The sequence below is a fragment of the Biomphalaria glabrata genome, chromosome 10, assembly GCF_947242115.1.
Source record: "Biomphalaria glabrata chromosome 10, xgBioGlab47.1, whole genome shotgun sequence".
Classification (NCBI taxonomy): domain Eukaryota; kingdom Metazoa; phylum Mollusca; class Gastropoda; family Planorbidae; genus Biomphalaria; species Biomphalaria glabrata.
Genome location: NC_074720.1, coordinates 15,734,582 through 15,754,919, shown reverse-complemented (window position 1 = coordinate 15,754,919; position 20,338 = coordinate 15,734,582). Strand labels below are relative to the sequence as shown.

Sequence of the window (20,338 nt, the reverse complement as noted above, 5' to 3'; positions counted from 1 at the left end):
TAGTGTGTAACAAAAAACGAGTAACCTAAATATAAAGACATTCCAATGTAAAGATCGTACCTTTTTTTTAAATAAGTAATTATGTCATAACATTTGATTCAGTTAGGACTGCATATAAGTAATTGTGTCTTAAAAGTCAATATTTTTACAACTTCTGAACAGAGTTAAATGTCTAGGGTATGCTGTTTACTTACTTGCATTGAGTTTCCGGGTTCCCCCCCCCCCACCTGAACAGTGTAAACCGAAATAAAGAATACTAGAATATGAACCACGAAATATAAATTGAATAAGAATAAATGCCATCGAAGATAAGATCGAACAAAATCATCGATCAAACAACAATCGATCAAAACGAACAATGTTTAATAATAATTGTAAAGTAACAAGATATTTCATATGTATCAGCTTCATGGTGGTGAACAGGACAGTAATAATTGTTCAAATAACAATAACACACCTTCCACACGCACACACTCCATCTAAGTGCCCTACAGAACAGCAACTTCATACACCTCCAACAGTGATAACTAAAGACACGACCCAAGGGCGAGAAAGCGACACTCTCTCCCATAGCCCCAAGCCTAGCACCCTGAAACAAAAACAAACAAAAAACAACTAGATCTAGCGATGCCGCTACATTTAAGAACTTTTCAATAGCGACACCCGTACCGAAAGATCAGCCGAATAAATAAACTTACGTACCGTTAAAATGGGGAAACAGACTATCAGCTAACCCAAAAACTCTCTCTCGTGCGGGAACTAAGGATGACGTAAACACACACATACACAATATTCTAGACAACAAAACGCACCAAATACAAACTACTTCCTATACATTAAAACACAACTATTAAACACAGAAACTTTATGCGCGCACGACAGTAGCCAAGTATTAATGTCTCAGGAATTAGGCTACTATATTCTAGTTCTGGAATCACATAAGTTTAAGAGAACATTTTATATTATTATTATTACTATTTTTTACATATTATAGTCCCTTATGTCGTATGAAACGTTGGCTAACTGAATATATTAATAAACATCCACTTACTTCTTTTTCATTATTTTCAATGGTGGTGGTTAATGCCTAGTTCTAGATCAATTTCAAATACAAATTTGTGTCTGGAGTGTGAGATAATACTTGATATAATTATTTATTGTGTTTCTTTACTTTATCGTCATCTCTGATATTAGCTTTATACATTATATTAGTCGAAGTAGTGAGAACCACTCTAGCCATCAAGTATCAAGTTCTTGACAGAAAACACAAACTCTCTTTTGTACTCTTGTAGGTTAGACTTTCAAACGATGTGAATAAGTAGGCATTGGAATCGTTTTGGTTTCAAAATCAACCACAGCAAGCAAACAAACAAACAAACTTCGAATGGATGGTTTTGAAGTCATACGATGAGAATGTGTGGGCATTGGCATCGTATTGGTTTCAAAATCAACCACCGCTGGAATCCGCTGTCGGAATAATTTACATCGGCAATCGCTGAACCTCCAAGAAAACATTTAACATTTATATTTTATTTGTCCTTGACAAAAATTGTTTGGTTATAATTGAATAGCGCAAATTCTGAGTTTTCCAATTAAAAAAAAATATGTGCAGAATTTTATTTTGAAATAAATGATTCAGTCTTTAGTCTTTTATAATACTATTGTAACTCTAAGGTAGGCACTCAACGAACGTCAGGAGGTAACACTAAACTAGGTATTTATTTACAGTACAAACAGGCATGGACTTCAGCTATAAGTCCCAGAGTGTCCTATCTCAAGTGACACTACTACTTTGCTACCTAACTATCAATACAGACCGACGACACACTTCCCAGTGCTGCCCCAGGTCCTCAACACAGTTCATAGATAGCACACAGGACGTTCTCTCGAGTCAAGATAGCCCAGACTTCAATAACCTGCAGATATCTGCAGCCGGATCTACAGCAGTCCTTCTTCCTGTCTTCTATCAACATGTCTTCTCATGTATTCAATGGTGCTCTCATCAGTCTGGCGAGGGAGCGGAGTTACATTACCTAGATCTGCATGTGTCTAAAATGTTGTTTCTAGAATCTATTTTATTTCTTTTCTCTTCTGAAACATAGTGTAAATCTGAGTTAGTGATTTTGCAGATTATCACCGTATGGCCTCATGACCAATCTCCCCGCTGTCTCGCGCCCCCAGCCTCCATCCCACCCCCGAGGTGCTGTCGGTGATAACGTTTAGGAGCTTAGCGTGTAGGACAAAAGGTTGGTTGCTACCTATAGCTAACGAGTTCCTCCTGCCTGAGGGAGAAGGAAAACTCAGAATTTAAACCTCTGCTGCCTCCAGATAAATATGATTTTTAGATCAAGGCATATTTGACATGAGATAAAAGTCGGCGCTATTTTAAAGACATAATTTTGTTAGCGCTACTTTGTCGTACGAAATTTTGGCATGTAACCTTATTTCAGTCATGTGTGCTTCTTAAAACAAGATTAATTCTAGGCAGTGCTATTTATTATTCAAGTCTTTGTTCGTCCATCCTCGGTATGAGCTTGAAAAGAAACACATAATGTTGCTGTCTTTTTGTTTAAAATTTAAAACTATAAAATCATATATGTGAGCAGGTCAGGAGGCGCTGAGTGAGACCTTTTCTCTGCTCAACTTTAAATTTTATTAACAGTAGGCAGATGTTAGCGCTATTGGGTGGGTTTCATCTGTGACACTTCAGTCTATGACCTAGGGGCTAGAGTCGCCTAAGTAACCAGACATACTAACCTAAACTAAATGAAAGCAGGATAACGAAACTTTAGTTTAGGATAAATAAACAAAACGAAACTTTTTTTTACATATCTTCTATACTATAAAGTAGAATGTGAGGTGTATGTATGTTACTTATAGACATCAAAACCGCTTGACCAATCTTGATAAAACTAGGCAGGAATATTTCTTGGATACCAACTTAGACCTTAGTGTAGGCCTGTGTATCGTAGCCCTGAAACAAACTTAAGACCCTAAAAAAAAAAAAAAGTTGTCCGACTCTATTAAAGCTATAGTATTTTATGGATCTAGGCCATGTCTACAAAGTTGACATGAGAAAAGATCGAAAGGATTTAGACCTAGATCTAATTTTAAGAAATACACTTTGTGCAGATAGTTTTTTACTTTGACACATGAAAATACAAAAGAAGATCCTTTGATTTCATTATATAATAAAATTAACCTTCAATTTTGTGTTTCAAAAGCATTTTTTACATTAATATTAATTAGTTCCTTATATATGTAACTACAGATTTCCTGACGAACATTCTTTCATTAGACAATACCGTAATGAATCGCGTACTAAAAATTAATTCGTTTAATTGTTTACTTTATAATCCCATCCCTAGATCTAAAACTCTAATTCAACTGTAAGATGATAAAACTTCTGTTCGCACAGATAGTTTTATACTTTAACACATTAACATGCTAACTATAGTCCATTCATTTCATATATTGATCAAATAAACATTCAAATTTGGTTTTCTAAAGCATTATTTTTAAGAGACTACATTCGTTTACAAAAGCTGCGAAGCCGAGTTGAGATAGGCGTAGATCTATATTCATTCATGAATCGCGTACTAAAAATTATTTCGTTTAATTGTTCACTTTATAATCCCATTCATTTAACAAAACTATCGCTCTTTTCGTTTTTAATAGATATGAATGTACCGACTTCGGGTAAACCCATTTTCGCAAAAGTAATTTTATTTTCGTAGCGAAAGAGAAATAACGTGAAAGGATCATTAGCTAAGTTTAACATACATCTAAATCCAATCCACTACATTAGTAAACACAAACTTAGACCCGCAGGCCGCGGGTAATGCCAGGCTAGTACAAAAATAAATCAATAATAAAATAATATTGTTGTAACTTCGCCATGCGCACCGCCATCTAAGCTAGAAGGTGCGCACTGTGATAAACTAGACTGAGAAGGATGTCAACATTAGGAAGAGAAGAAGAGAACGATTTCCGCCCAAGTTGAGTGCCGAAGTGAAAAGACTGTGGGTAAGAAAGATGTTGTTTTATGAACTTGTGATGTCGTGTAAATAATAAAGATATATATGCCTCGTTGAGTTGCCTCACTTAAGTTATTACAATATATACACTAACCACTATAACTGAACCCAGCAACTAACTAAAACCCTCTAAATCTACGCCACTACAAACACTAACAAACTAACCAAACCAACCATCTAACACAAACTGATAAAACCAACTATCTAACCAAACCAACTATCTAACACAAACTGAAAAAACCAACTATCTAACTAAATCACTACAACTACTACACTAGACCTAGATCTACACTAACACTAAAACAAGAACACCTTAGTACCTTACTATTCACTAAGAACAGACTAAACCACTAGGTCTAAGCCGACTAGGGCAACACTACAAAAACAAAATCAAAATAACACTAGATTCCCTAGATCTACAGAAGCAATAACAATACTATTAATAGCAGAAACAAAATAACACTTAGTTACACTAGATTCCCTAGAATTAGAATAGATCTACAACATCAATTATAGCAGCAATATTAGATACAGCAGCAGCTATATTCAGCAGTGGTAATAGCAGGCCGTCCCAGGTACAGAAATATAGAAATGATTAAATAATCATATGCCAGATCACTAAGATCATCAACTGTCACATAGACAGAGATATACTTTACTGACCACTGGTCAACTGCACTGGATGTAGCCTGGATATAACTATTTATACTACCCGCCCTAACCCATATAAAAATATGCGGAAGTACAATTATAAAATCTGACAATAACCTATAAAAAAGAATATACAGAACAGCTATAGCCTATGAAAATACACATTAAAAAAATAGCTCTGGGAGCTCAAGCTCACATATAGGTAATGTTCACGTCGGATCTATTCAAACAAGAGTTAGCAGGCGGGATCTTTTGCTTTCATTGTAATCTATCGCAGCATAGATGGATTTAAGGGAGGGCAGAGTAGATACTCATCGAGTAGAAGACGACGACCATTTCCCCTGTAAATACACGTTTTAACGGTTTACTAAAGCGATATCCAGTTCTTTCAAGAGCGTCCGAAAAGCTGTGCGGACTCGCATGTGTGGTATAACTCTTGATTGGAGCTTAATTTATCAAATGTTAAAGCCGTTTGGGTGATAGCACAAAAATTAGAGAATGAATTAGACATAGCTTAAAGGACCATAAAGACAGGCTCGAGCTAAATGGGAGATGGCATTAACACGGCTTGGTGTTGGACCTAATTGATGTTGGAAATCAAGTGCCAGTGCTTCTTGTGACTGAATTAGAGGCAGTATTAATACTATTATAAGCTCACATTCTTAAAAGCACGGGATAAAACGATATTATTAATAAATATCTATTCGTTTTAAGACATAGATCTATTAGGAAGTAATATTGTAATAACTTAAGTGAGGCAACTCAACGAGACATAGACGTTTATTTACACGGAGACATGACAAACACATAGAACATCTGCCTTGAGTACAGCATCTTCATCTCGGCTCTAGATCTAGACTTGGGCGGAAATCGTTCTTCTTTCTAATGTAAACATCCTTCCTAGTCTGGTTTCTAGAAGTGCGCACCTTCTGTACTATCTTGAACGGCGGCGGTGCGCATGGCAGAGTTATAACAATATGTAAGCATGTAGTTTAAATTTTGGACTATTAGTGTTACGTTAAATTTTAATTTAGGTGACGACCAGAGACGGTAGATCTGTTCGGCGTAACCACTGCCTGCTACACAAGTAAATATCGGAATCACACCTAGCACCTAGTAAGGTACCCGTGGGCCCGGGTTCAAGAACATCTTGGTGGGCCCCCCTCCAGCCAATAAGACAAATTTAGTGTGTGACAAAAAATGAGTAATCTAAATGTAAAGACATTCCAATGTAAAGATCGTACCTTTTTTTTTAAATAAGTAATTATGTCATAACGTTTGATTCAGTTAGGACTGCATATAAGTAATAGTGTCTTAAAAGTCAATGTTTTTACAACTTCTTAACAGAGTTAAACGACTTAAAAGTGTTTCAAATGAACAAACAAATGTTCTTCCTAAGTTCTAATGTGGGCTCCAACTGGCCTTGAGGCATGGGTTGGGTCCAAGCGTAATGAACTCCTTCGCGCCATGGTTGCTACGCCACAGCTGTGGGCCCCTATTGGTCGTGGGCCCGGGTTCATTGAACCCCTTCGCGCCATGGTTGCTACGCCACAGCTGTGGGCCCCTATTGGTCGTGGGCCCGGGTTCATTGAACCCCTTCGCGCCATGGTTGCTACGCCACAGCTGTGGGCCCCTATTGGTCGTGGGCCCGGGTTCATTGAACCCTTTCGCGCCATGGATGCTACGCCACTGGCTTAAAGATCTCCCACGTTTGGAGTGGGCACCATCTGGGGTGCAGTAGAGAGGCAGGACAGGCTTCATTCCGTAGGCTCGCTCTACTATTTTCAATGAGAATGATTAGAACCGATTGGCTGGGTGAGCATTGTGGCTTTTTTGACGTGTCGAATGTCAACTTCCTGTTATAGCAACTCTCTTGTGCTCGGTCGAAATGCATCTGTACTAGACCGGATTTTTAAAATCCATTGAAACAAAACTGTTTTTAATGGTTTGTTCAGAACTATAAGTATTTTGTCTAGTTATTTGGGCTTTTGATAGATTCATTCACAATGTGGGGGATCTTTATGCGCCAGCCTGTATTAAATTAAATGCGCTGATTCCAAATATGATTTGACCAAGAAAGTTTAGAATTTAATTTATATAATATATGCAAAAATATTCACTATTATATATCAATAAATAAATTGTATCCCAAATATCCCTGCGTGTTAATGTCAGTATTTGCATAGATTTTTCGTCACACCTAGTTATTAGTAGTTATCCAAATATTTTACAATGGAAACAAATGTTTCTCTAATGATGTAAATTGTCTTATGGTGTCTATGTTCCTGGTTAATGGAGGCTCTAGTCTTATTGCAAATAGAAAAAAACAACTTTATTGTCTCATGACATTAAAATGATTCACTACCGTAGGCCTGCTCAAAATTTAGCCCGCAGTTAGGCACGCGGAATATTTGAATGTCCGTGTGGCTACAGTCGTGAAGACAAGAAGCATTAGAATGTGAAGCAGCAGGACCGGAGAGAGCAGATGGATCTATGTGGTGCTTCTACACCAGCCGCCAGAAGAACAGGGTTATTTGTAAGGTAGTCTGTCCAGCCTATGCCTAATTTGGGGCTTAGGCTCGCTTGAGGAGCCTTAGATGCCTTGTATAGAACATCCAAATCTCAGAGCCATACACAAGTGTGGTTAGAATATCCAGGTCTCATAGCCATACGCACTTGTGGTTAAAACCACTTCTATTATGCCATACTCTCATTTAAAGGCGTCGAAAAACGCCCCAGCCAGACGGTTGTCTATGGCGACTGGAGCTTTCAGTTTCTCCTTCATATTTGGTGACCTAGCCTTGCTCGGTTGGATGTTTCAAAGAAAGTTTATATTCACATGAACTCATTTTAGAAATTATTATTTTTTTTTGTAATGTTGAAAAGGAATGATAAGAAAACCACTTCAAATCTTTAAAATTGCTTCTGTATTTTTTTAGTTCAAAATGTCATTGTACAAGGCAATTTGAATAGAAAATATTTTGAAGTGCCCCTACAGTCTAGAAAAACCGAAGTTCACGTCGAGTCGTTTTCCATTGCAGGTTTTGGGTAAAACAATTGGCCTATCATTGGCTTGGAAGAAAGTTTTTACAGTGTAACTGCTCCAATGGTTACGTTCAGACATTGAATAGTGCAGTCAGTGCATGAAATGTTGGAATATTGAAGCAGAACTTTTGTTAGGCTCCGAGTTCATTATGTCTTTTTTTGTAAGACGTCTTTGATTCATTGAACATCAATTGATGCTAAATCTCTGGGCTACAGGGTAAATCATGGACTTTACTAAGTAAAATGTCACACTTTAAGACGTCTTTGGTTCATCAAACATCGATTGATGCTAAATCTCTGGGTTACAGGGTAAACCATGGACTTTACTAAGTAAAATGTCACACTTTAAGACGTCTTTGGTTCATCGAACATCAATTGATGCCAAATCTCTGGGTTACAGGGTAAATCATGGACTTTACTAAGTAAAATGTCACACTTTAAGACGTCTTTGGTTCATCGAACATCGATTGATGCTAATCTCTGGGTTACAGGGTAAATCATGAACTTTACTAAGTAAAATGTCACACTTTAAGACGTCTTTGGTTCATCGAACATCGATTGATGCTAATCTCTGGGTTACAGGGTAAATCATGAACTTTACTAAGTAAAATGTCGCACTTTTACTTGAAATCATTGCCTTATTTCGGACATAAAAGTCGGAGCAGTAAAGTCTAAATATAAATGTAAAGTTTGGATTTATATTATAATAATTTAGACGCATAAAGTGTATCTCCTGGACTCGGGATCGTGTGTCCAATCAGGAAGTTTTGAAATTGGCCAGTATCTATGCTCGGTAGACACAGAGAAGACTAAGCTGGCTCGGACATGTCACCCGCATGCCAGATAGAGGAATTCCTAAGCACATCCTTTATGCCGAGCTTGAGGCTAATCTACGGAGATGTCTATTAGCGAAATCTACAGATATCAATGAAAGTATGTGGGAGGAAATCTCGCAAGATCGGACAGCATGGAGGCAGACTGTGTGTTTTGGTACAAACCTCGCCGAGAGCAAGGGAAAATAGAAAAAAAACTGTTCTATCAGATAGCTCTAAAACAGTTCATTCCCAATGCACAAACTGTGGCAAACATTGTCATTTAACAATTGGCTTGTTTAGCCATTCCAGAATCTGCCCGGACACAAGCAAAACTCAGTGATTCATCTAGGTGTATCCATTGTCTCCCGAGACTGAGGGAGACACACATATATAAAGGTAAACAAAAATATCCAATACTTCTGTTACATTCTGTAGCCATCACTATGTTTAGTATATAATATATCAAACTTTAAAGCTTTGTTGAAATAGGATACAGAAAATGATGAAATTGGATTTCTGAGAACTAAATGTGACAGACTGGCGGACATATAGACTAGACAAATCTCTCTCAGCCTTCCTCTTTCGTGGACCGCCAAAAAAAATAGAAAAAAAACAGGAATGCCTTACACAGCAAAAGAAAAAAAAACAAAGATTAAAAGACAGTTTGCGTGGAAACACAAACTCAAAATCGGCCCCCGAAGTGGTCCACCCAGGCAGGTAAAAAGGCAGGTTTTAATATTTTCAGAAAGAATATCAGAATGAAATTCTATCAAAGGCAAATGACAGAGAAGAATGGAGAAAGAAGGTTGACAGATCTTGTGTGGTGCCCCAACGGTCCAGCAGACCAAGGGATAGGTGAAAGTGAATGTGAAGTTAGATGTGAACCTGGCCTAACTGATGTCATATCTAATTGGTCTAATTCAGTGATGCCCAAAATACGGCCCGCGGGCCGGATCCGGCCCGCGACGTGGTTCCATCCGGCCCGCCGAAATGTCTGCACAAAGTATATAAAATCCACTACCCCCCCACCCCTAAAGAAAATGTTTAAAAATGTCTCTTTTCCTACGTTAGGGTCCTCAATTTTTCTCCGATTGACTGGTACCATTTGTGCGTTTATGAGACTCTTAATGTAGAATTTATAAAAAAAAAAAAAAAAAAAAAAAAGGGAACTTTACTTTTTTTGGCAAAACATGATAAAAGCCAATATATATTTCAGTTGTAAATAAAGTGTGGCTTTTTTAAAAAAAGAAACGCAATTATAAAACACATTTGACGTCATTTGAATAAAAAGATTGTTAAACTACGTCTAGAGATTGGACAATTAATGCTACCAAAAAGAGTCAAGAATATGAGTCGTTGGTAAAGCTAGCTACACTATTTTAGCAGAGAAATGAAGCCGTTTTATGACGCATGAAAAAAAAAAGATAATAATATCCCATTAATGAATGTAAGTACTAGATCCACGGGTTTCTAATCAAATAGTTTCAGGTCAATTTCATTTCATTTTTGTACCTTTCCTTTATGTGGCCCGCGACACCAGTGTCGGAAATTAAAATGGCCCGCAGGTCGATTTATGATGGGCATCGCTGGTCTAATTGATTTGTAAAGCGTCAATCTCTTTTTTTTGTTTTCAGTAGAAGAGATGACATGACCAACAACACAAAAGACAAAAACGTTAGTTCCCGGTTTAAGTTAACATTGTTCAGAAACTGTCCAAACTTGACGGTCACAGGTCGTCCATTGTCCTCTGTTGTAGACGAACAAATCCTTGATATTGGGACTCTTTCGGAAGGATATGTCTTTATTTCCTATAGAAGCCCAAAGGTTTCAAGAAATATAAATGTTTTTGTTGGTGCGTTTACCTGCAAGCTTGAATTCCTATTGTAACTATTTATATGTACCACGATGTGGGCTTATCATCGCAAATAATGTGCCTGTACATCACTGTCATTAAGTTCCACGCCATTGTATACAGGATGAAGGGCCCAAAGGAACTTTATTAACATTATTGCTATTCCCTAATCGCTAGTTACAATTTTCCGCAAGTGGACAGACCGGTTCCGGTTTCCAGATGTTAACTTTTCGTTAACCCAAGATTGAGGCCATACAGCATTGCAATGAGCTCATGAGTAATTTAGAAAACTGGATCAGTAATAGTAATGTAATAGTTAGTATGACAGAACTTACTTAACTTCGTAATACAATTGTAAAAAAAGAATATTTTTTGACAAAAATTTTTAAACCGTTTGCATAGATGTGTTTAAAATAAGGTAAATAGTTATCCCCTTTACTAATTAGCCTCCAGTGTTTGTTACTATTAATAATGAATAGTTGTAAAAATGGTGTATTTTTATAAAAAAAAAAACAATTGTTGCATACTTGATTTTAAAAATTAGATTTTTCGCTTTCAGAAAAGGAAAAAGTAGCCGTTGCATCAGAACTTAGAATGGTCTAAAATTGTATTATGTCGGATATTGCCTATCTTTTCTAGTTTACGAGATCTAAACGGAACGGACAGACATTCCACACAAAACAAATAGCGTCTTTTCCCGTTTCGGGGGCCGCTAAAAAAAACACATCAATCTAGTCGCGTGCACTTTTGTGTCATGGCGTGCTGGTTACCTTCGCGGGCTCTTTTTAATTAAAGAGCATATTTCAAACAAATATTTCTGTAGTAGATATAGTCAACAATATTTTGCTTAAAATATTTTCTTCGAGTTTCAAATTGGAATTCAGGATATCACTTCTACCTCTACTTATTCTGGTCTTGAAGACGTGGCTAGTTGAGTCATGGAATTTCCAAAAAATAAAGGGACAGTCTTCGCAATCACAAGTGTAGGCATGTACAGAATAACATTTGTATGTTTATGGACTGCTGTAGGAGGACTAATTCTCAATATCCACTATTTTACAAGCTGACTTGTAAAACAAACCCAGATTTTAAGAATTTTTTTTCTCAATAAATTGTCACACTTATAACTGAATTAATTGTATCGCCTATTAAATAAACCCAGAAAAATGTATTTAGGCCTACATTTCATTCGAAAACCATAGAACCAAGATGATTGTAATTTACAAATAGATAAATAAACTTCTAAAATGGAAGTAAAACATTACATAATGGCCATTATTTTAAAGATACTAAAGCGAATACAATGGGAATGTGCATGGGCGTAGCCAGCATTTTTTTTTCGGAAAAAAAAATTATATGTATTTATGAGTGTGTGTGTGTGTGCACATAATCTTTATTACTTTCTGACCCTTCATTCTTTCGGAAGACGTTTATTGTGCCCTGGAATAGGTTATTCCATGAGTTAGTGGAAAAATTGTAGATTCCCCGCCATTACCAGCAAAGGGGTCTAGGGGAGCGCTAGGAGCTCCCCCAGCTCGGGGCGAAGCCCCGCCGCCAAGCACTATTTCTGATATTGAAAACCAACAAAATGCATATTCTGAGGTATCTACAGTGCATTTTCCTGCTATTAAAAAGTTCTATTTCAAAAACCTAATGTGCTATTCTTACTGACTTAGACCCTCGTCGTTCGGCGCATTTGCCATCAAGCTGTTTCCATAAAATTGTAGACTCCCCGCCATTACCAGCAAGGGGGTCTGGGGGAGCGCTAGGAGCTCCCCCAGCTCGGGGCGAAGCCCCGCCGCCAAGCACTATTTCTGGTATTGAAAGCCAACAAAATGCATATTCTGAGGTATCTACACTGCTATTAAAAAGTTTTATTTCAAAAACCTAAACCTTACTGACTTAGACCCTCCCGCGCCGTTCGGAGCATTTGACGTCAAGCTGTTTCCATAAAAATCTGTCACTGGTAATGTCTGAAGCCTCTTCCCACCTACCATGAGGACCTCCATGAATGAGTGGCGTCAAGTTGTACTGGGATATCATTGCAATTCTTCTTATGCGTAATTCATGCGTCGCTCTCTGACAATCTTACTAAAGGGTCGACTCCCAGTTCGGCCTTGATTTAGACCTGATCTCTATAAATGACTCCTAAAATCTGTCTTAGCCATCTTTGTTGAGCTACATTTAGTGTTTTTCGATTTCGGTAGATGATTATTCACTGCAGGTAAAAATGTGTAAACTCTCTTGAATACTCTCTTAGAATTAAGTGACTGTAGTTTGCTTTAGATTTTATATCGAAAAGAGAAGTTTTATCGTCAAAATCTTCTGTTGGGGGTTTTCCACCTCAAAATGCTCTGTAGGGGGATCTTAAACTCAAAACCATCTGGAGGGGTTTTAAACTTTAAAAAAAAGCCATCTGTAGAAGAAGGGTTTAAACTCAAAACCACCGATTGGATTTGCTTTTTTTTATATTGAAGATGTATTTTTAGCACCAAATCCCTCTGAATGGGGGTTTAAACTCAAAACCCCTTTTGGCAATGCTCATAGCATTTTGAGTGCGTAATTTGCTTTTTTTCTTACACTGAAGATGTATTTTTTATCCTCAGATCCCCCTGGAGGGGAGTTTAAACTCAAAACCCCTTTGACTACGCTCATAGATTTTGGAGTGATTAATTTTCTTTTATTTATATTGAAGAGGTACTTTTAGCTTCAAACTCCACTGGAGGAGAGTTTAAACTCAAAACCCCCTTGACTACACTCATAAGATTTTGAGTGTATAATTTGCTTTGTTTTTATTATTAAAGATGTATTTTTTATCTTCAAACCCCGCTGAAGTGGGATTTAAACTCAAAACTGAGTCAAAACTTCATGACATTTAATACTGCAATTAGTATATTTATTATGGCTCTGAGACATGGACACTTTACAGAAAAAACTAAGACTTCTTGAGTGCTTTCACCAAAGATGCTTGCGCTCCATCATGGACATACGGTGGCAGGACAGCACTACATACAGCGATGTCCTTGCCAACGCCGGTATGGACAGTATAGTGGGACTTCTTATGGTCCGACAGTTGCACTGGGTAGGGCACGTATCCCGTATGGAAGACGAACGAATGCCAAAGGCAGTCTTTTTTTGTGAGCTAAAATGTGGTCGACGTAACAGAGGCGCTCCACGGAAATTCTTCAAAGACCATCCTAGTCGTCAACTTTCCTTGGCTGACATAGAAGAGAGCACCTGGTTGCATGCGGCCTCAGAACGAGACAGCTGGAGGTCTCTCACGAAGGCCGCGAGATACACATTTGAGACCAAAAGAAAATCTAAATCGGCCACCTGCGGACAATGGTTATGCTTGCCCTGGATGTGGCAAAATATGTAGGTCACAGTTGGGGCTGCACAGCAAAGGGAAATACTGCATTCCTCACTTATCTTTTGCAAGAATATCGCTGTTTGTATTGTGGTCTTTGGTAAAGTCGTTCAAGAAGTCTTAGTTGCTTTCAATAAAGTACTCATGTCTCAGATCCACATAGAGAGGGTTGAGAGAATACTGGTTGACACTGATTTTTGTAGACAGGCGGAGCGATTTATTTCGCCACACTCTCGCTTGGAGGCGTCCAAAAGCACGACTATACATGATGACATATCAACCTCTCTTTAAAGCAATGCGTCAATTGATAAAATGCTTCCCAGATAATGTGAAGTTATCTACCACTTTAAGGAATGTCTATGCGCAGTGATCTTTGGGCTGAGTAGGTTTTATTGGGTGACTTTTGGAACATGACTTCTGTTTTACCGAGGTTTATAGGTTAACAAATAAAAAAAAGGCAGCAGCGTGATGAAAATTCGTTGACCGCGAGCTGGATATCATCAGGGCCAGCCCTAGGCCTATGCTGTCACAGTGGTGGACTCCGAAGGTTCAAAAGCCCCGCGCTAATTCTAGGTGTAAATTATTAAATTAAACCATTATAATTTATAAATGGGTTCCCGTGGTCTCCTTGTTTTCAAGGAGCTCCTGGAAATCTCCTGAAACTCATAAAAATGTCCTTAAAAAGACAAAATTGTCACTTTGGGGTGTCAATCAATATGGTAAACGCCAGTCCTACGCGTGATATAAAAAAACGGCATCGTCAGCTTTCATTTAATAAAAATGTCATGCAAATACGAATTTATTTTCTAATACAAAATCTTTATTTTCACTTATTATCTTTATCTCTACCCTTACTGGTCCGCGCGCAATCCTCACATTTCACATAGGGCCCCGCAAATGTTAGGGCCGGCCCTGATTGTGCAAATATGGCATAGATATGCTGTGTTATGACCATTTCCTATGTTTTGGTATTGGACAGTAGACTTCGAAGCTTAAACACATTGCAATAATTCACCAGCAAAATAATAACAAAGTAAAAGCTACCTACGGGTGTACGCAATTAAAGTGTAAGCAATTTATAAAGCCTTTAAAACACAATAACTAATTATACATTAAGATATTTAATTTCATTATTTTTCTTCCATAAATTCCTAATGGATCAATGTACAATAAGATGGTGCGCAAATGTTTAATTACGCCAATTGAATCATTAAAACTTTTTCTTGTTTGCGAAGAAAAGTCTTAGTGTACTGCTGTGAGCCTAGTGACGTAAGCGGTGTCAAGTTTTTTTTTCCCATTGACGTCATACAGAAAATTTCATTCATAAAACATTCTAGCCAAAATAAATTTTTCGATAATGAGCCATTTTCAAACCGATATAACGGTCGAGCTCGAGTTTTCCCGATGTGGCCAGTGAGTTGAGAATTTTTTTCTCACTATTATGCACATACCGTGAACTTTTAAAGAAAATCTTTAGAGCCGTTTTCGAAATAAAATTTATATATATATATCTATATATATATATATATATATATATATATATAAATATATATACATACATACAAGAATTGCTCGTTTAAGAGTATAGGATATCTGAAGCTTGAAACAAAGAGGCTTGTAAGTTTATAGTTTCTTTAAGCATCGCCTTTAGTGATGAAAGCATGTTGGGCCTACTGTCCAGTACGTGGTCAGTCATTCAAAGGAGGATCCTGGTAGTCTTGTTTTTCTGACTAGAAATGTATGCAAAGCATTTGGAGGAATGCAGCACAGGCGAGTGGGTGGAAATCACGTGTAAAGAAACGGTCCTTTACTTATGTCCATGTTTACGTACCCAAGAAGCAAAAATTGACCGGTACGTCTCCTGAAAATTCCGGTTTATGTAGATGTATATAAAAAAGTTGCAGGAACTGTGAATGCACTTGACCAGTCGAATGGCTGCAGCCAAGACGATGTTTGCGGTGAAGCTGACATCCACCGAAATGCCCATCTCCAGAAAGAAAGCTGTGCCGATAGTGATACTGTAGACGATGCACACCAGCAGCAGCGTCCAGGAGGTGCGAAACGCCGGCGTCGCCCTGGCGTTGGTGACGGAGGACACGAAGTACATCATCTTCCGCCGCTTCGCGTGAGCCAACCGGATCTTCACTCCGACCATGAAGCAGCCGATCACTACCAGTAGTATCGGGATCGGCTCGCTCAGGATAATAGCTGCTTTTTTCACGGACAAGTACACCGAATACCAAGCTTTATCCTGGTAGTATCGTGTGGGTACGATACGCCCGACGATTACGCCTCCTTGCTGCACGAAGACAAGATCTTCAAGGAAGAAATAATAGACGTTCAGAGGCAGCCACAGAAGGTAGGAGATCACGACAGCTACCAGCGTCCTTCTAGGGGTAACAAGCAGAGGGAATTTGAAAGGATGGTACACAGCCACCAGACGTTCAATGGTGATCAGTACAGGCAATGTCAAGGACGTCCAATTACCCCAGAGCTCCAGCAGACGATACAATCTATAAAGGCCGTAGAGTACGTAGCAGGATGTGACTGAATAGTGAAAGCCGCGACCGGTTGAATATTCATGCATGAATGCTGGGATGTTGTTGACTCCGATGAGATAGCAGGCGTCTGCTATAGACAGCGCCACCAGTAAAATATTCGAGGTCTTCTTGAAGCCGTGGCGGTAGAGGACGATTAAGCTGGAGACATTGCCTACAAGACCAGGGATCGAGACCATGGGTACGGCCACAAAAGCAAAGATCCATTCAATTGTGGTCAAGTCGTTCACACTCACTATGGCGCTGTCCTGGGCGCGAGATGGAGATTCTGTAGGCGCCTGCAGGCTCGCCATTAGCAAAGCGGATGTCATTGCTCCAAAAGACGTGTTGAAATTCGTGTCGAGATCGTTGGCCGACCTCCCCGTTGTGGCCATTTCCAGTTAATACATTTACCTTTTTAATAAGTAACTTTGAGCTTCAATAGAATGGCACAAACACTTGCAAAGTAAACTTTGAATCTACACCACACTTTCGAATCACGATTTTCAGCCTCTCTTTTTGATTTTCATGTGCTTGAAAAATTGTTGGTTGAATGTCTCCATTGTGTATTGTGAGCACTGCATCAATGACTGCGATTATATTGGATTTAAATAGTCAAGGGAGTTCCCCTCCCACCCACCGGCATCTAGCCCTTCTCGCTCACTGGTCATTATCTGGCCATTACCTCATCATCCCATCTATCACAAGCAGAACCCCTCCTTTACCCACCTTCGTATTTTTAATACCTTTATATTTTAAAAAAAAAAACCCTCTTTCTACCGCAATATCTATTTATGCCAGACTCCGAGATACATTTTATTGAAACTTCGTTAGTTTCCGTAAGTGCCGATGGCAAGGGAGGCAAATGGCGAAACGCAGCAGACATCGCCGAGAGTAAAACGATCCCTCATTAATGGATAACCAAAAAAAAATGTCAGTAGACATACATTTTCTTGCTTGTTAATGGATGATAGAGTCACTGTCTTTGGTGTAAATGGAGGGGTCGGGATAGAGAAATTAAAATGAAATGCATTTATCCAGAACATTCCGTAATTGAATTACAGGGAAACTCTAAAAACAATTAAATAATTAAAGATTCACGTGAAGCCCGTGTTGTTGTTGGAAAGCGGTCTCATTGTTTTCTGAAGTCTCAATGGCGAACCGGATCAAAACGGTTGACCTAATGAACAGCATCCACTCTGTGTCAATGTATGCTAGACTGGGTCAAATGTCAATGCTAAAGCAACAAATCTGTATGCCATACCCAGCTTCGTCTCTGAATATAACATTTCAAAAGTAATGTTCCCCTTGTGATCTATAGAGGGGCCCAAAGATCCCGAATATAATTGTACGCAACCTTTTTATCCTAAGCTTATTGGTATGAATTAGTTCATTATTTGGCTCGCATTTGTCTCTGTGACTCATTAAGAACTAACATCGCTTGTAGCTATTGATATAGCAATTTAAGATTAACAATGTGTACACTGTCATTGAAGTGTGTACATTGTGTGTACTTTTACAATACCTCTATTCAAGTCAGAACTTTATGGAACCTGGATCCAGGAATCTGGACAGCTGATCTCAAAAACGGTTCTTACGATTTTCCGAGAAATTTAACAGTTGATGTATATCGCTGTAAAAAAAAATAATTACTAGATCGTTGGCCACACGCTGAAAACTAGTTTGACCGTTATAATTTTTCAAAGTAAAAAAAAAAAGTAAATTTATATTTGCCCCCCCCCCTTTTTTTTTTTCAACTCGGCCGACCCCCCCCCCCCCGCCCCCGAAGGGCGGACGAATTTTAGTATAGAGTTCACACAATTTGTATACGAATTTATTACTTATGTTAATACTATATACTAATTATTTCTTATTTCAACCTATTTTTAGATTATTTCGTCCCCCCCCCTCTAGTATGTTGGTCGATTTGGTGGGGTCGGGAGGGGGCGATGCCACCTCGGGGGCCGATATTGAATGTGTTTCCACACAAACTGTCTTTGTAATCTTGTACAACTCGTGTTTATGTTTGTAATGTTACCATTGCGCCTTAAGCCTACATTATGTTTGTTAATAGCACTTTATACATTACTATTATTATTATTATTATGTTAGAAATGAACGAGTAGTCATTCTCTGGCGCTGCCAGGGTCGAGTTTCGCTAAAGAGAAACAAAATTCATCGTAGTCCCTTTAACAGTTTCCACTGAGGAATTTTCTGGTGATGTGGCAGGTCTGCAGCAGTACCGCCTTCTGACAGGCAACGAAGATGTTCCTAGGAATGTTAAGGGCCTTGAAGGTGTCTGTGAGGTCAGTTGTTATTATCCCCTCGGTTGATATAACAATGGGGTATATTGTTATTTTGGACAATTTCCATAGACGCTTAATCTCCAAGCCTAGGTTCCCATATTTTCTTTGTTTTTCTATCTCAGTTTTTCTTAAATTATGAGACAGTGGTACGGCGATATCGATAATGGTAGCGGTTTTTTCTTTTTTATCGATGAACAGCAGATCCGGGCGATTGAAATCTACCGTTTTGTCGGTCAGAATAGGCCTATCCCAGTACAGCAGATGTTCAGTAGACTCGAGAACCTCTTGCGGAGAGTATTTATAATAAGGGGGAGTGTCCTTACCGATCAATTTGTACGTCAAAGCCAGGTGTTGGTGTATTAACTTTGCAACTTGGTTATGGCGACCTAGGTAGGCTGATTCTGATAGGGCTGGACATCCTGCCATAATGTGTTCAATCGACTCGCCCACATTTCCACATTTTCGGCATTTGTCGACAACATTGAGTTTCAGGATATGCTTCTCGTAATTTTTTGTCCTGATTACTCTGTCCTGTATTGCTGTAACAAAGCCTTCTGTTTCAGGGTAGAGATGACCTGCTTTGAGCCATGTTAAGGAAGCAGCCTTGTCGATGTTGTCCCCATGTAATGAAGCCGGAAATTTTCCGTGGAGTGTTTTTTCTTCCCATTGGCGAATCTCATGCCCTACGTCGTCCAAACCGATATTGACATCAGCATTGTGTAGGTTCAGAGGGGTTGTATCGGAGTCGTATTTCCGTAGGAAGGAAACTAATTTATTGCTGGAGGCGAGCAGTTTTGATCGTATTTTTAAAACTTGCATCTTACACAATTTGAAGATGTTCTGCAATCCACGACCCCCATCCTTCCTGGGCAGGTATAACCTTATGGTGGAGGACTTGGGGTGTAGACATCGAAACTTGGTTAGTAATTTTCTAGTGAGTCTGTCAATGTCATGTAGGTCGGTGTCAGTCCATTTGATCACACCGAACGTGTAAAGGAGCACAGGGACGGCCCAGCTGTTAATTGCAGTGATGAGATTACTGCCAGACAGTTTGGTGTTGAGGATTTTATTAACTCTTTGCCTATATTTGCCAAGGAAGTCCTCTTTTAATTTCTTATGGTTTATCTTGGCATTCTGGTTTATTCCAAGATATTTATAAATAGAGGCGGAGTTCAATTCCTCGATGCCTTCAAATTCAATGTTGGTGTTCGTTGCCTTGCCCTTTTTAATGCTTATGATGCCACACTTATCCAGGCCAAAAGACATACAGATATCGTCACTAAAGCTACTATTACTATTATTACTACTATTACTATTATTATTATGACTAATTATTGTTATTATTATTATTTTATTGGGCTAGCTAGGAGAGGTTTTGGGGTTTAAACTGTTCTCCTCCTTCGAAATCGATGAAACATTCTACACACTGATCTGTTTTCCCACCAGTCGCCTGGATTACCTTCCTAATTAAATCTACAAGAATTCAAGCAACAGTCTGATGAAAACTAAAGCAACTTCAGTCACCAGATTCCATGGGCGTAGCCGGGATTGTGTGGCTCCCCTTCCCACCCCCCAAAATAAAATACTTCATAGTACTTCAATAATAAAGTCAATCTACTAGAATTCAAGCAACAGCCAGATGTCAACTCCAAACACCAAAATTCCAGGGGGAGGAGGGGGTCAGACTCAACTTTCCGCCCCAAAATAAACGCCGAAGTCCATAAGCGT

At 38.7% G+C, this 20,338-nt stretch overlaps 1 protein-coding gene across 1 annotated transcript; it reads right to left on the bottom strand.

Moving 5' to 3' along the window:
* Positions 1–15,574: 15,574 nt before the first annotated feature.
* Positions 15,575–16,699, bottom strand: LOC106067995 (probable G-protein coupled receptor B0563.6). The gene has a single exon (XM_013227280.2). It carries the CDS (start codon positions 16,697–16,699, stop codon positions 15,575–15,577), a length of 1,125 nt encoding a protein of 374 aa, XP_013082734.2.
* Between the last annotated feature and the right edge of the window lie 3,639 nt (positions 16,700–20,338).